We start from the raw sequence: 18165 nt of genomic DNA, 5'->3' as shown, positions 1-18165 counted from the left end.
AGATTCACCAAAGTTGAAATGAAGGAAAAAATGTTAAGGGCAGCCAGAGAGAAAGGTCGGGTTACCCACAAAGGGAAGCCCATCAGACTAAGGGCGGATCTCTCGGCAGAAACTCTACAAGCCAGAAGAGAGTGGGGACCAACATTCAATATTCTTAAAGAAAAGAATTTTCAACCCGGAATTTCATATCCAGCCAAACTAAGCTTCATAACTGAAGGAGAAATAAAATACTTTACAGACAAGCAAATGCTGAGAGATTTTGTCACCACCAGGCCTTCCCTAAAAGAGCTCCTGAAGGAAGCACTAAACATGGAAAGGAACAACCGGTACCAGCCACTGCAAAAACATGCCAAATTGTAAAGACCATCAAGGCTAGGAAGAAACTACATCAACTAACGAGCAAAATAACTAGCTAACATCATAATGACAGGATCAGATTCACACATAACAATATTAACCTTAAATGTAAATGGGCTAAATGCTCCAATTAAAAGACACAGACTGGCAAATTGGATAAAGAGTCAAGACCCATCAGTGTGCTGTATTCAGGAAACCCATCTCACGGGCAGAGACACACATAGGCTCAAAATAAAGGGATGGAGAAAGATCTACCAAGCAAATGGAAAACAAAAAAAGGCAGGGGTTGCAATCCTAGTCTCTGATAAAACAGACTTTAAACCAACAAAGATCAAAAGAGACAAAGAAGGCCATTACATAATGGTAAAGGGATCAATTCAACAAGAAGAGCTCACTATCCTAAATATATATGCACCCAATACAGGAGCACCCAGATTCATAAAGCAAGTCCTGAGTGACCTACAAAGAGACTTAGACTCCCACACAATAATAATGGGAGACTTTAACACCCCACTGTCAACATTAGACAGATCAACGAGACAGAAAGTTAACAAGGATACCGAGGAATTGAACTCAGCTCTGCACCAAGCAGACCTAATAGACATCTACAGAACTCTCCACCCCAAATCAACACAATATACATTCTTTTCAGCACCACACCACACCTACTCCAAAATTGACCACATAGTTGGAAGTAAAGCACTCCTCAGCAAATGTAAAATAACAGAAATTATAACAAACTGTCTCTCAGACCACAGTGCAATCAAACTAGAACTCAGGATTAAGAAACTCACTCAAAACCGCTCAACTACATGGAAACTGAACTACCTGCTCCTGAATGACTACTAGGTAAATAATGAAATGAAGGCAGAAATAAACATGTTCTTTGAAACCAACGAGAACAAAGACACAACATACCAGAATCTCTGGGACACATTCAAAGCAGTGTGTAGAGGGAAATTTATAGCACTAAATGCCCACAAGAGAAAGCAGGAAAGATCTAAAATTGACACCTTAACATCACAATTAAAAGAGCTAGAAAAGCAAGAGCAAAGACATTCAAAACCTAGCAGAAGGCAAGAAATAACAAAGATCAGAACAGAACTGAAGGAAATAGAGACACAAAAAACACTTCAAAAGATTAATGAATCCAGGAGCTGGTTTTTTGAAAAGATGAACAAAATTGATAGACCGCTAGCAAGACTAACAAAGAAGAAAAGAGAGAAGAATCAAATAGACGCAATAAAACATGATAAAGGGGATATCACCACTGATCCCACAGAAATACAAACTACCATCAGAGAATACTATAAAGACCTCTATGCAAATAAACTAGAAAATCTAGAAGAAATGGATAAATTCCTTGACACATACATCCTCCCAAGACTAAACCAGGAAGAAGTTGAATCTCTGAATAGACCAATAACAGGCTCTGAAATTGAGGTAATAATCAATAGCTTACCAACCAAAAAAAGTCCAGGACCAGATGGATGCACAGCCAAATTCTACCAGAGGTACAAAGAGGAGCTGGTACCATTCCTTCTGAAACTATTCCAATCAACAGAAAAAGAAGGAATCCTCCCTAACTCATCTTATGAGGCCAGCATCAACCTGATACCAAAGCCTGGCAGAGACACAACCAAAAAAGAGAATTTTAGACCAATATCCTTGATGAACATCGATGCAAAAATCCTCAATAAAATACTGGCAAACCGAATCCAGCAGCACATCAAAAAGCTTATCCACCATGATCAAGTGGGCTTCATCCCTGGGATGCAAGGCTGGTTCAACATATGGAAATCAATAAATGTAATCCAGCATATAAACAGAACCAGACAAAAACCACATGATTATCTCAATAGATGCAGAAAAGGCTTTTGACAAAATTCAACAACGCTTCATGCTAAAAACTCTCAATAAATTAGGTATTGATGGGACGTATCTCAAAATAATAAGAGCTCTCTATGACAAACCCACAGCCAATATCATACTGAATGGGCAAAAACTGGAAGCATTCCCTTTGAAAACTGGCACAAGACAGGGATGCCCTCTCTCACCACTCCTATTCAACATAGTGTTGGATGTTCTGGCCAAGGCAATCAGGCAGGAGAAGGAAATAAAGGGCATTCAATTAGGAAAAGAGGTGCATATTCTCACTCATAGGTGGGAATTGAACAATGAGATAACATGGACACAGGAAGGGGAATATCACACTCTGGGGACTGTGGTGGGGTGGGGGGAGGGGGGAGGGATAGCACTGGGAGATATACCTAATGCTAGATGACGAGTTAGTGGGTGCAGCGCACCAGCATGGCACATGTATACATATGTAACTAACCTGCACAATGTGCACATGTACCCTAAAACTTAAAGTATAATAAAAAAAAAAAGGAAAAGAGGAAGTCAAATTGTCCCTGTTTGCAGATGACATGATTGTACATCTAGAAAACCCCATTGTCTCAGCCCAAAAACTCCTCAAGCTGATAAGCAACTTCAGCAAATTCTCAGGATACAAAATCAATGTGCAAAAATCACAAGGATTCTTATATACCAATAACAGACAAACAGAGAGCCAAATCATGAGTGAACTCCCATTCACAATTGCTTCAAAGAGAAGAAAATACCTAGGAATCCAACTTACAAGGCATGTGAAGGACCTCTTCAAGGAGAACTACAAACCACTGCTCAATGAAATAAAAGAGGATACAAACAAATGGAAGAACATTCCATGCTCATGGGTAGGAAGAATCAATATCATGAAAATGGCCATACTGCCCAAGGTAATTTATAGATTCAATGCCATCCCCATCAAGCTACCAATGACTTTCTTCACAGAATTGGAAAAAACTACTTTAAAGTTCATATGGAACCAAAAAAGAGCCTGCATCGCCAAGTCAATCCTAAGCCAAAAGAACAAAGCTGGAGGCATCACGCTACCTGACTTCAAACTATACTACAAGGCTACAGTAACCGAAACAGCATGGTACTGGTACCAAAACAGAGATATAGACCAATGGAACAGAACAGAGCCCTCAGAAATAATGCCGCATATCTATAACTATCTGATCTTTGACAAACCTGAGAAAAACAAGCAATGGGGAAAGGATTCCCTATTTAATAAATGGTGCTGGGAAAACTGGCTAGCCATATGTAGAAAGCTGAAACTGGATCCCTTCCTTACACCTTATACAAAAATTAATTCAAGATGGATTAAAGACTTAAATGTTAGACCTAAAACCATAAAAACCCTAGAAGAAAACCTAGGCAATACCATTCAGGACATAGGCACGGGCAAGGACTTCATGTCTAAAACATCAAAAGCAATGGCAACAAAAGCCAAAATTGACAAATGGGGTCTAATTAAACTAAAGAGCTTCTGCACAGCAAAAGAAAATACCATCAGAGTGAACAGGCAACCTACAGAATGGGAGAAAATTTTTGCAACCTACTCATCTGACAAAGGGCTAATATCCAGAATCTACAATGAACTCAAAACAAATTTACAAGAAAAAAACAACCCCATCAACAAGTGGGTGAAGGATATGAACAGACACTTCTCAAAAGAAGACATTTATGCAGACAAAAAACACATGAAAAAATGCTCATCATCACTGGCCATCAGAGAAATGCAAATCAAAACCACAATGAGATACCATCTCACACCAGTTAGAATGGCGATCATTAAAAAGTCAGGAAACAACAGGTGCTGGAGAGGATGTGGAGAAATAGGAACACTTTTACACTGTTGGTGGGACTGTAAACTAGTTCAACCATTGTGGAAGTCATTGTGGTGATTCCTCAGGGATCTAGAACTAGAAATACCATTTGACCCAGCCATCCCATTACTGGGTATATACCTAAAGGATTATAAATCATGCTGCTATAAAGACACATGCACATGTATGTTTATTGTGGCACTATTCACAAGAGCAAAGACTTGGAACCAACCTAAATGTCCAACAATGATAGACTGGATTAAGAAAATGTGGCATATATACACCATGGAATACTATGCAGCCATAAAAAATCATGAGTTCATGTCCTTTGTAGGGACATGGATGAAGCTGGAAACCATCATTCTCAGCAAACTATCGCAAGGACAAAAAACCAAACACCACATGTTCTCACTCATAGGTGGGAATTGAACAATGAGAACACATGGACACAGGAAGGGGAACATCACACATCGGGGACTGTAGTGGGGTTGGGGGAGAGGGGAGGGATAGCATTAGGAGACATACCTAATGCTAAATGATGAGTTAATGGGTGCAGCATACCAGAATGGCACATGTATACATATGTAACAAACCTGCATATCATGCACATGTACCCTAAAACTTTAAGTATAATAGTAATAAAATTTAAAAAAAAATCCAGGTATAGAGATCAAGAACATAAAATTATCGAACAAAAATACAGATACTAAAAATATTTTTAAACAGTAAGTAAGAAGGTATACTTTCATATACCACTTAAAACAGTAAGAAAACTTTTATACCTTTTAGTTTTCTGCCAAAAAGTATAAACGTTTTTGGCAGAAAACTAAAAGATCTGAGCTCATAATTAGTATTTTTGCACTTGACGTGCAAAATGAACTGATTTAACCTGAAAAAACATCAAATATATTTTTTACATAGACCAAGCATAAAAATCCAAATGAATTTAAAAGCTTAATTAAGTGGATAGATGTAAACAGACAACAGAGAGGGAGGAAAGAGAAAATATGAATGATCATTAGCATCACCTTTACCACCATCTCAGAACAAAAGGTAGTGAGATTTCAGGTGAGTTTTCTTTTTCTTATATGTTCTTCTGCCTCTATCTGTTCTCTTATTGTACAATAATATTTTGTTTTTGTTGTTGTTAAGGAAGTTACAAGGCTGACCTGATTAAAAAGTATATATTCCACTGTAACAGCTAGGCATGGTCATATGACTAAATTCATGGTCATATGACCAATGGGATACTGGCAGAAATGTCACAATGACTTCTAGAAAGTACCCTTAAGGATACTGCCCTTCTTCACTACCTCTCTGAATAGAATATGGGTGCAATGGTTGGAGTCTGAGTAGTCATCATGGACCATGAAGCAGAAGTCTCATGTTAAAGATGGCTCAGCCACAGTAAGACGAAGCCAGAGCATCTGAAGATAAAGAATTGCCATATAATCCAGACTACCTACTTTTATGGGAGAGAGAAATAAACTTCAATCCTGTTTAAGCCACTGTTATTTTTGGGTTTTCTGCCACTGCTGCCAAATTGATTTTAACTAATACAAAACCAAAATAAATAACTTTCTTATCAGAACCAGAAGCCACTTCCCGCCATATTATTAATCAAGAATTCTCTCCTCTCAAAACAGGATTAAAACCTTTATATAAGCTCTGATTAAGGCACTCCCAAGGAAAGGATATGGACAAAATAAATCATAGGATTTCTTAGTCCTATGACTAAACATCCTGGAACTAGAGTCACTAAAATAAAACCTCCATTTTTGACAAAGAACTTACTTTTAAGTAGCCCACTGCTGTTCAAAAATGAACCTTCCTCTTTCACCTTAGATCTGGACTCAGATGGAAGTGGTTCAAGGAGCACTCCCCACTTACAAGGGCAGTGTTACAGAATAAATATTTTTGTGCAATTAAGAAATAAAACAACTGATATGGTTTGGCTCTGTGTTGCCACTCAAATCTCATCTCAAATTGTAATTCCCACGTGTCAAGGGAGGGACCTAGTGGGAGATGACTCGATCATGGGGGCCGTTTCCCCCTTACTGTTCTTGTGATAACCATCAGTTCTCATGAGGTCTGATAGTTTAAAAGTGTGGTCTTCTTTCTCTTTCTCTCTGTCTCTCTTCTGCTGCCATGTAAGACATGCCTTACTTCCCCCTTTGCCTTCTGCCATGATTCTAAGTTTCCTGAGGCCTCTCCAGCAATGCTGAACTGTGAGTCAATTAAACTTTTCTTTATAAATTACCAAGTCTCAGGTAGTTATTTCTAGCAATGTGAACAGACTATTACGAGAACATTCTATTATAGTATATTATTAAATATTCAACTCTACAACCTTGACTATGTCTCAAATACTTACTCTGCCTTTAAAGCTATGATGTAGCTGATCTTCAGCAAAAATATGGAATTGAAGAGGTTTGATGCTGAAAATGATAGCTGACTTCAACATGGTCATAGTTTCTTCCAGTCTTTCACCACAGGCAACTACAGCTAGATGCATTTTCTCAACAGGCTGTATTTTCAGACTATACCTAATAGGAAAGAAAACCACATTTTTCAACAGTTTTAGTATATGTTTACAACGTGTACTTTCATCATGCTCAAAAAGTGAAGCTCAAGGCCAGATGTTGTGACTCATGCCTGCAGTCCCAGCTACACGGGAAGCTAAGGCAGGAGGATCACTTGAAACCAAGAGTTCAATGCTGCAGTAAGCTATGACTGCATCACTATACTCCAGCCTGGGCAACAGAGCCAGACCCTGTGGAAGACAGAGAAGAAAGAAAGGACAGAAACAGAAGAAAGAGAAAGGGAAAGGCAAAGGGAAAGGGAGGGAGGGAAGGAAAAAAAAGAAAGAAAGAAAGAAAAACTGAAGTTCAAAATTTTTATTTATAAAACAAACTAGGCCAAGTCTGTAATCCCAGAGCTTTGAGAGACCAAGGCAGCAGGGTCACTTCAGTCCAGGAGTTCAAGACCAGCCTAGGCAACATACCGAGATCCCATCCCTACAAAAAATACAAAAATTAGCCAGGAGTGGTGGCATGCACCTGTAGCCCCGGCTACTCAGGAGGCTGACATGGGAGGATATTTTGAGCCCAGAAGACAGAAGCTGCAGTGAGCTGTAATTGTGCCACTTTACTCCAGACAGAGCAAGATCCTGTCTCGAAAAAAATAATGTATTTATTTAAAAAATAAGAAAAGGGCAAACATCAAATTACAAAACATTTTAAAAATGTTGAATCAATCACGTATTTCCACACTCTCAACCAGCTCTTCTCACCAATTTTCCTCCTTTCAAACTACAGAACACACAAAAAATGACTACTTTCTCAATTCTCCCAGAATACATAACTAGCACCATTGTGGCTGCCAGTAAATAAATTAATTCATTACTCACATTAGATGCCTTAGGAAATCAGAGCTTAACTCTCTCAAGGAACCCACTGAGAAAGATGGATTTGAAGGTCTTTCATTCAATTTTTTAAAAACATTGTTATTAAAAAAAAAACCCTTAAAAACATTCTTACTTCATATGAAACCTCTCTCCATACCACCTCTCACCAACCAACAGTTCACTGTAAAGCAAACCCAGTCATAATTTCATCCATAAATATTTCAGTATTAAATCTTAAACCATGCTGACTACAAGAAAAAATGTCCTTCACATTAATAACACACATTCATTCCCATTTACCAAATATCTAGGAAGATGTAAACACTTCTAAGATGGTCTAAAACATGCTAGTCAAACACTAGTATGTCTTTAGAATCTACTTCTAACACAGTGCAGCAGTGGATACCAACAGGCTTAAGTAACCTTTAATACCTCTTGCTTCTGCTGTGCCACTTCTTTCACGTCTGGTGTTAGCATTAGCTTCGGTCTTTTTACTTTTTTTTCCTTCTTTTTAGAGATAGGGTCTCACTCTATCACCCATGATGGAGTACAGTGGTGCATTCATAGCTCACTGCAGCCTCAACCTCCCAGGCTCAAGCCATCTTCCCATCTCAGCCTCCCAAGCAGCTGGGACCACAGATGTGCAACCACCATGTCCAACTAATTTTTTTTTTTTTTTGTAGAGATGGGGTCTCACTATGTTGCCCAGGCTAGTCTCGAACTCCTGGCCTCAAGGGATCCTCCCACCTCAGCCTCCCAAAGTGCTGGGATTACAGGCATGAGCCAGCGCACCTGGCCAGTTTGGGTCTTTCTAAAGCTCTCTATTATTTTCTGTTGACTGTAATTAGAAAGAAGCAATGTCTCTTCCCTTGTTTGTACCCTCTGTCCTTTGCCCTCCTTTGTGCTGAGCCCATCAGTTCATAACACTGAAACTAATGATGGAGGGGAGACTTTCTACTCTTTCTACATCTATAAAGAGGGGACATGAATCCAGTTCATCTCAAAAACAGTGGAAGCCACAATGACAAGTTAAAAACTAGGCAATCAAGACATGACAATTTTTAGAGAATTCTAAATTACCTCATCTTTCCAGTAACTGCCTCCAGATCCTACTTCTCATTACAGCATCATGATTTAAGAATCAATAATAGGCTCGGATTGCTTTACTGGCCCATAGCTAGATCTTGCCCCAAAGTCAAAGGCCAAGAGAAGATTTTAAAAGTAAGGCATAATAGTCATATGCTGTTTTGTAGAGCATCAGCTATATACACAGACAAGAAGTATATTAAACCTAAAGAAACATTAGCCTCAAGGCCGGGCATGGTGGCTAACACCTGTAATTCCAGTACTTTGGGAGGCCAAGTCGAGAGGACCGCTTGAGGCCCAGAGTTTGAGACCAACCTGGGTAACACAGCAAGACCCAGTATCCACACACACAAAAAAACTAGCTGGGTGTGGTGATGCACGCCTGTACTCCTAGCTACTTAAAGGCTGAGGTAGGAGGGTTGCTCGAGTCCAGGAGTCCGACGTTGCAGTGAGCTGTGAGCATGCCACACTGCACTCCAGCCTGGGTGCTGGGCGGTGTCTTAAATAATAATATACCCAAATGTTTCTCAAGGAAAAAAAAAAATCCCTCTAAAAATCAGTCTCAGGAACTCCTCCCAGGTATTTCAGCAAGGATTATTTTGGTCACACTGCCAGCACTCCTTTCACCAATTTCTACAGGAGTACTGTCAACTACATCACATTTCCTCTTCTGTTTGGGATCCTTTTTAGTGAAAGTATTATATACAGTACAGGCTCAACTCCTAAACTGACCACAAAAAACACGGTTAAAAGATGTCTCTGACAACCACCCTACCCCTAGACCCAAAAGACAGGAAAATCAATTGCAACTGGAAAAAAATCTAAAGTAAGCTTCTATATGATAGGAAGTGATAACTAAAACCTTCTAAGCAGTTACAGGAAAGCAGTCATTCAAATAATGTTGGCCCCAATTGAATGGCGGAATCTTGCCAGGGTCTACAAAGATCTTTCTTTTGGTCACAATATGAACAAGAGAAAAGTCCATCTGGATTTAAAGAAATATAGAAGAGGAGATTTTAAAGTCAAGCCTATTTTTCTACAGATATACGATTAGAAGAAATTTTTCAGATGATTCAACGATAATATCTGAGGGTTCCCATGGTTAAAGCTGGCATAACCTGAGTATGAAAAGTATGACAGTAATGAATGATAGTGTATTAAATTTACAAAGTGAACCCTGGCCGGGCATGGTGGCTCACACCTGTAATCCCAGCACTTTGGGAGGCCGAGGTGGGTGAATCATTTGAGGTCAAGAGTTTGAGACCAGGCTGGCCAACATGGCGAAACCCCGTCTCTATTAAAAATACAATAATTAGCCGGGCATGGTGGCACACACCTGTAGTCCCAGCTATTCGAGAGGCTGAGACAGGAGAATTGCATGAACCCAGGAGGCAGAGGTTACAGTGACCTGGGATCATGCCATTGCACTACAGTCTGGGCAACACAGCGAGACTCTTTCAAAAAAATAAATAAAAAGTGAACACATCAGTCAAAAAATGATATTAAATAAAGGGGTAAGGAGAGGGAACTCTTCTTTTTTTAAAGATGAATACCAACCAATAAATGCAGAAGAAATGAGAGAATGATAAAATTCACTATTTTGCAATCACCATTGTAACAGATAATCTGGACAAAAATAATCAGTGGATGCTACAACTACATACTAACAAAGTATTTCCCCCATATATTATAAAGGAGATAAAAGCACTGTTACAGTGTAGAAATGCAAGAACATCACCTTAACCATGTGATCAAACTTAATAATATTAAAACTTAAGGCATCAAATGTCTCCTGATAGCATGCCCAAAGAAGAACACAATATCCCATGCAGTAATCCTGCCAAAAATCCTGAATCTAATAATAAGTAGACAGTCGGCAAATCAAAATTAAGGGACATTCTGCAAAACAAAAACAAAAATATCACAAAACATACCAATAACAGCACCCCTTTTCACCCCAAAAAAGGCTGGGGAACAGTTCTAGAATAAAGGAGACTAACTCAACCTGAGTTGAATGCAATATATGGTCCTTGACTGGGTCCTGAATGGGGAGGAAAAGATACAAAGGACATTAACAGGAAAATAAGAAAATAGGAATAGGAATATATATTCTATAAACAGTGTTAAATAACTTAAAGTGACAATTATGGCTGTATTAAAGTATGTCCCTGTTCTTAGGAGTTACATGCTGAATCTATGTATTTAGGGGTGTGTCCTAATGCCTGCTGTCTCTCAAATGGTTTGGCAGAAAAAGAAAAGTGATAAAATGTTAATAATAAATATCTAGGTAAAAAATGTATGGTATGCTTACTGTACTATTCTTGTAACCTTTGCATATTTGAAATTTATCAAAGTAAAAATTTAGGAGGTAGGGATGTATCATAAAAAAAGAATGCTTTACATAACAAATTTAGATGCAAATACTGTTAATAAATTTCTAAGTCTTAAGAATTGACTTCTTATTTTAAGTAAATTTCTGCTATAAAGGAATCATAACTTTTTTGATTTTGTTTTATTTCACAGTATAATCTCCAGTGTGTTCTTATAGCCTATTATTAAATTAGTATTCCCTATTTAAAAAGATACATAGACTACAAACTACCATTGAAGTATATAAAGTCAAATTAAACAATTAAATTTCAAACAACCATCTACTAAAACTAAAAAAGAACTGCCATGAAGCTATCTTTAAAAACTTGCAGTTGAACAAAATGGAAAGCTTTTTTGCTTAACCTCTTGTGCTTAAAAAGAAAAACAACACCTTTTTCTCTTACTATTAAAAGAGTTGTTCCCAGCAACACATAATGGACTAAAAGAAAGAAAAAAAAAAAAAAAAGTTGTGCTAAATTATCATACCAGGCAAAATTACTTTCATGAGTTACATATAAAACACTTTCAAAACAAAATACTTAAAAAAAAAAGCTAGGATTTTTATATAAAGCATTAAAAAATCTAAAAATCTAACATGAAATATAAGTATTAACTTCTAAAATATAATTTTTTTTTTTTTTTTTTTTGAGACGGAGTCTCGCTCTGTCGCCCAGGCTGGAGTGCAGTGGTGCAATCTCGGCTCACTGCAAGCTCCGCCTCCCGGGTTCACGCCATTCTCCTGCCTCAGCCTCCCGAGTAGCTGGGACTACAGGCGCCCGCCACTGCGCCCGGCTAATTTTTTGTATTTTTAGTAGAGATGGGGTTTCACCGTGGTCTCGATCTCCTGACCTCGTGATCCGCCCACCTCGGCCTCCCAAAGTGCTGGGATTACAGGCGTGAGCCACCGCGCCCAGCCCTAAAATATAATTTTAAATAACCAGCGAAAATATATCTCTTAAAACTGGTATGAACTACTCAAAATAATACAGCTAATATTAAATTCACCTATGATCACAGAATTCACAAATCTAAAATCAATTCCCACCATAAAGATTCAATATTTTAAAGAACTGATTTTTTTAAAAACTAAAGTCATAGAAAAATTAGTACGTTAAAACAAAATATTTTTGATATTCTGATAATTCTAAAATTTAGAGTTTGTATAATGAAAGTAAAATAAAAAAACAAATTAGAAACTTATTTGCAATCAATGGCAAAACCGAACATATTATTCTAAGAGTTCATAAAATAAACATTAAAAATTCAATAGATAACTATCAACATCAAATAGATGATATACAGAACAAAAGAAAAAAGCTAAATAAATGTGGAAATACATTCAACAAATAATCAACAAAATGCTATCATTTTAATAAGTGATAAAATTATAATTCCCAATAATGCTAAGGTTATGATGACCCCAAGTACACTCACACAATGCTGGTGCAGGCTTACAGCCATATAATTTTTAAAACACAATTTAGTGATATAATTCATTCTTTTTAAAAAATATTTGAACTCCTTTCATATAGGCACTGGGGTAGGCAAGAAAGCCACAATCTTCACCTTATACAATTTGTAGCCTGTTGTGAAAAGACTGATTTTTAAAAGAATAAGAAAGCATGGTAATTGTTTTAATAGAAAAAAACTGAGATTGCTAAAGAGGCTCACAATGCAAACATCTAACCTGGTATTGGGGAAAGCTTCCCAGACAAATGATCCTGTTAATCATTTGTTTCTCACTGGTTGCCAAACACCTTGCTAGTCTTGAGACTTAAATGATAACACCATATGGTATCAGCCTGCAGAGTTAACGGTCTAGAAGTGGATGAAGATTCACAATCACAACGAATGCGGTAAATACAATAACCAAGAGGAGACAGAGAAGGGAGATGAAGTGAGCAGTGAGAGGAGACTATAATTGTTTGGGAAATGATGAGTACAACAGTTAAGGGAGAAGGAAGGAAGGAAGTAGCCAGGAGCAACAGTGTGAAAGGAGACAAGAAGAGTTAATGTAGACTGACATGTGGAGAAAGTCCGTTGTAAACATGATACAAAACACAGATGAAGGAAAGTCTGAGGAGCTAGAGCATGAGTTCAGGTTTGAACATGAGTCTGTGAGGCATCTGAATCAGAAAGGTAAAAATGACCAATATGCAACTAGAAATACAGGTCTGGCTCTCAGAAAAGAACTCTGAATTGGAGCTATCAGTTAAACAAATTATCCTGTGACTATTCAGGGAATGGGGAGAGAAAAGAGCAGAGTCCTAAGAAATGCAGATCATTTAGAAAGCAGCGTTAGAGGAGTCCAGGAGGAGAGAGATCAAAGAGCTGAGTAACTGGTCTGGTCTCAAAAGCCAGAGGCTAACAGAGCTAACAGAAAAAGTAAGTAGTAAACAGTGTCAAATGGGTAAGAGAAATAAAATTAAGCCCCAGAACAATAATTCAGAGGTGGGGTGATGACAATAAGAGTCAGGTGGCAGATAGCTGAGGTGTGAAGTTCTTTTTATTAAAAGAAGTAAAACCAAGGCTGAGCACAGTAGCTCATGCCTGTAATCCCAGCACTTTGGGAAGCCAAGGCAGCAGGATCATTTGAGCTCAGTTGTTCATGACCAGCCTGGGCAACATAGTGAGACAGCGAGACCTTGTCTTCACTAATATTAAAAAAAAAATTATTCGGGTATGGTGGCATGCACCTGTAGTCCCAGCTACTTAGAGGACTCAGGCAGGAGGATCACTTGAGCCCAGGAGGTCCAGGCAGCAGTAAGCCCTGGTGGTGCTAGTACACGCCAGCCTGGGCGACAAAGTGAGACCATCTCAAAAAAACAAACAAACCAAACAAAACCCAGAAGCAAAACCAGTAGGAACTTTTTTTTTTTTTTTTGAGACAGAGTCTCACTCTGTCACTCAGGCTGGAGTGCAGCGGTATGATATTGGTTCACTGCAACCTCTCCCTCCCGGGTTCAAGCGATTCTCGTGCCTCAGTCTCCCAAGTAGCTTGGACTAAAGTTGTGCGCCACCATGCCTGGCTAATTTTTGTATTTTTAGTAGAGACGGGGTTTCACCATGTTGGCCAGGCTGGTTCTCGAACTCCTGACCTCAGGCGATCTGCACGCCTTGGCCTCCTAAAGTGCTGGGATTACAGGCATGAGCCACACCCCTCCAGCCAGTAGGTAGGTACTCAAAAGAAGCTTGCTGATGAAGGGAAAGAGAGGATTGAAAACAAACTGTTGCAGGGATTTTTGATTTTGTTTTAAAGACATAAAGCCAGGCACAGTGGCTCATGTCTGTAATTCCAGCACTTTGAGAGGCAATGGAATAGTGTGTTGCCATTGACATGAGAAATATGAAGACCATACTACACTGAAAAGTATTAAAATTTTAAGCTCAGGATTCAAGATTAGGCCGGGGGCGGTGGCTCATGCCTGTAATTCCAGCATTTTGGGAGGCCGAGGCGGCCAGATCACCTGAGCTCAGGAGTTTGAGAACAGCCTGAGCAACATGGTGAAACCCCCTCTCTACAAAAACAGCTGGGCGCAGTGGCAGATGCCTGTAGTCCCAGCTCAGGAGACTGAGGCAGGAGAATCGCTTGAGCCCAGGAGGCAGCGGTTGCAGTGAGCCAAGATCATGCCACTGCACTCCAGCCTGGGAGACAGTGAAACCCTGTCTCAAGGAAAAAAAAAAAAATTCAAGATTAGTCTACACCAGAATCACAACTATGTAAAAGCATATGATGTATATGAATGATGAAAACACTTGTAATAGGAGTTGAGGCCATTTTAGTTTTTATATTATTTTATGTTCACTGTATAATAAATTAATTGGGAGAATATGATCACCCAAATAATATTTGATCAAAGTTATACAAATAATTCAAGTTGGGAAAGTAAGGTACCCAACTAAGGGCCCCCTGGTGCCAGGCAGAATGTGACATCAAAAGTGGTAGTAAAGGGGGATTCCAAAGAAGCTTTACCAGTATTAAAGTAGATACTGAGATGGAGGGCAAGAATGATTTGGCAGTTGTATGGCATTTGGGCTTGTATGCATATTTGAAATAGGGTGATTAAATGTGAGGGAATCCTTAGTTCTAAATAAGAAACTAAGTTTGAGAAATTTTTACATAATTATATGACACAAAATGTTGCTTTTTTTAAATATAATAGCATGATATAATGGATGCAATATTACGGGTAGAAAGTATAACAGAGGAAAGGCATATAACTTCTGAAGTCTCAAATTTAGGTTACAGGCACAAGGCTTACAACATTATGTATCCATCCACATATAATTTATTCCACGGAATACGTGGGAGCATTAGGAAAATGAGTTAGAGGAGCCAAAACAAGAGGAATGGTAAGCAGAGAGTCCAGGATTCCGACTAGGTAAATTTCCCTGGGACACTCTTGCAGTCAGTAAGGAGGAAAGATTATTATTACTCACGCTGTAATTTACAAAAGGTTCTGGGTTGTATAAATCAAGAGTATGCTGAACTTTTCAAGTTTACCCAGCTTCAAGCTAGTGGAATTACGTGGCAAGGCAAAATGGTTCTTGTCAGTACTATATTCATTTGCAAATATTCATAAGAATGAAAACATACAAAGCTTCAATTATCCAAAATTATAACCAAACTGAAAGGTTAGATTATCTTTAAAAGTTAATTTTTAAAAGTTGGAATATTACTTGGCTCATATTAAATTTCAATCACCCAATCTCTTCCACAGCAACAGGATAAAACTAAACTATCTGATTTGAACCTATTCCCCACCAGTTCTTCATGGGATGCATACTGTATTGAGAATGCAAGAATTTACAAATATGTACAATTAATAGATACTTACAATGCAGTTCTTACAGAGAGGAGAATGGTGGTTACCAGGCACTGGAGGTGAAGGGGTGGGAGAGAGTATGTGACAGAAAGATGTTGACCAAAGAATACAATACAAACTCCCAGTCAGAAGGAATAAGTTCTCAAGATCTACTGCACAGCAAGGTGTCTACAGATAATTATGTTTATTTCAGAACTGTGAAGAGAATAGGTTTTAAATGTGCCCATTACAAAAAAAAGATAAATATGTAAGATGATAAACATGTTAATGAGCTTGATATAATCAGTCCACCATATACACAGACACCAAAACATCGCTTTATGCCCCATAAATACATAGAATTATTGTCAATTAAAAATAAATTTTTTAATTAAAAGTTTTTAAAAATGAAGTTCTTCCTATCTCAAACACTTCACCTCCTGTCCTTGAAACTAGCTAATTTCCAGATCATCATCTGGTCACTCCCTCCAAGTCTTCCCTGATGCTTTAAGATGACTCATCATAGCAACAACTTGTCACACTCTATTGTAATTTCAGGTTTACTAGTGTGAAACTCCCATCAGAACGTAAGCTCCAAAAGGATGGAGCCACAATTAACCTGACCCAAGAGTCCAGTGCTTACCACCTAGCACAGCGTGTGGCAAATATAATGAGTAGAATTAATATTTATTTTATTTGTTTTTTTGAGACAGGGTCTTGCTCTGGGCTGAAGAGCAGTGGCGTCATCACAGCTCACTGCAACCTCAACCTCCACGGCTCAAGCAATCTTCCCACCTGAGCCAGCGCATGCCACCACGCCTGGGTAATTTTTAAAAAAAAATTTGTAGAGACAGGGTCTTGCTTTTGTTGCCCAGGCTGGTCTTGAACTCCCGGGCTCAAGCAATACTCCCGCCTCAGCCTCCCAAAATGCTGAGATTACAGGCGTGAGCCACCATACCCAACCTAGACTATTCAAATGAATCATAAAGACGCAGTAAATAGATACTCATCTAAGGAATTTTACTCTTGGGAAGAGCATTTCAAACCTTTGCCCCACTCTCCTCTGCCACTATATCAGGGAGATAGTCTGAGAGTCACTGCCTTATCCTATTCTTATCAATACCTGTTTCTTTCATTCTAGATTAGAGCAGGAAGAGACCTAAGAGGTCAGGCGACCCAAAACCTTCATTATCCAGAGAAGCGAATAAAGCCGAACTAGTCAGTAACTTAAAAGGTCAATAAACATTAAAGGAAGAAGTAGCCAGGAGCTGCTCCTCCATCTGCTCCTCCATTAAATACTTATCTTTATCCTCCTATTCCCCAGTATTCAATCTCTCTACTAATAACTAATATAATCCTTCTCCAGTTCTCCCCATCCACTATAGTACACAAGCTTTAATTTAGATAAATGCCATATTATATATATATATATATATCTGTAAATGTCAGTAGAAGCCTATTTTTATCCTAGTTTATCACTTTATCAACTGTTACCAAAAGTTAGATCATAAATTCTCTTAAGAACAGTGGTTTGTCTTAATAACATCTAAGAAAATTTAAAGCATTTATACACAGTATGTACTAAAAAATAGCAATAACAACTACAAAATGGGAAAAATAGAAAACCCAATAAGAAAATAAATTATTTGTATAATATCATAAGAAACATTTTTACATCGTATTACAGTCAAAGGTTTTATTATCAACTATCTAACCTTATCTACACTGATCTACCAATTAAATATTAAGTGCCTACCTAAAAGCCGCTTCCCAAAAGCAGTTCATTCCACAAACATCAGAGGGCAGCATCCAATAGGGATTCCAGTAACACAGAGAGAAATCTTTACACCTAACAGAGTAAGACAGAAATAAGAGTCCTGTGTGAGTATTTTGGTTTGGAACTAACAAGGAATTTACTCAGTAACACGATAACTTACTGTTCTATTTTAAAGCAAATAAAATTGTAAATCCAAATTGCTATGATAGAGATTTTGGAAAACTGATTTCTCCCTTACTTAGGGCACCATTATTTTAAATAGAACTTTAAAACCTTGAAGGTAGACTATACTATAGATTGGGAAACAGTGTTTCCGTCGGAAAGTCTCCTGATATATTAAAATCCCCTCCTCAGATAACACAGACAAATATGTCTTCTAAAATTTTCTTCACAGGCTACACATATACCCCTAGAACAAAATCCCTTTGGGACAAACAAAATATTTGCTTATCCTCAAACATAATAAAAATGCCACCAATGCTGGCAGAAAGGGAAAAGAAGATCTTTAAATGCTTTTAAATTAATCCTCAATCCAAACTACTTGTATGGTGTTTTAAACTGAAAAATAAAACATAATGGCCAAGATGTATATGAAAATGGTCAATATCACTAATCATCAGGGAAATGCACATTAAAACCACAATGAGA

The 18165-nt window shown here is 38.2% G+C and overlaps 1 protein-coding gene across 5 annotated transcripts in view; it reads right to left on the bottom strand.

Moving 5' to 3' along the window:
* The window catches only part of GXYLT1 (glucoside xylosyltransferase 1), a 63718-nt gene that overhangs the window by 31075 nt on the left and 14478 nt on the right, over positions 1 to 18165 (bottom strand). For 3 of the 5 annotated variants that reach the window (XM_004052970.4, XM_063694061.1, XM_063694059.1), the window contains exon 2: positions 6448 to 6619. In XM_004052970.4, the coding sequence (XP_004053018.1) occupies positions 6448 to 6619 (172 nt within the window). Of the gene's footprint in view, positions 1 to 6447; positions 6620 to 17496; positions 17590 to 18165 lie in introns of all 5 variants that reach the window. The other 2 variants (XM_063694060.1, XM_063694058.1) reach the window with 1 other exon arrangement.

This window comes from Gorilla gorilla, chromosome 10, assembly GCF_029281585.2.
Source record: "Gorilla gorilla gorilla isolate KB3781 chromosome 10, NHGRI_mGorGor1-v2.1_pri, whole genome shotgun sequence".
In the NCBI taxonomy this organism is placed as follows: domain Eukaryota; kingdom Metazoa; phylum Chordata; class Mammalia; order Primates; family Hominidae; genus Gorilla; species Gorilla gorilla.
This window is presented reverse-complemented; position numbering and strand designations above follow the sequence as displayed.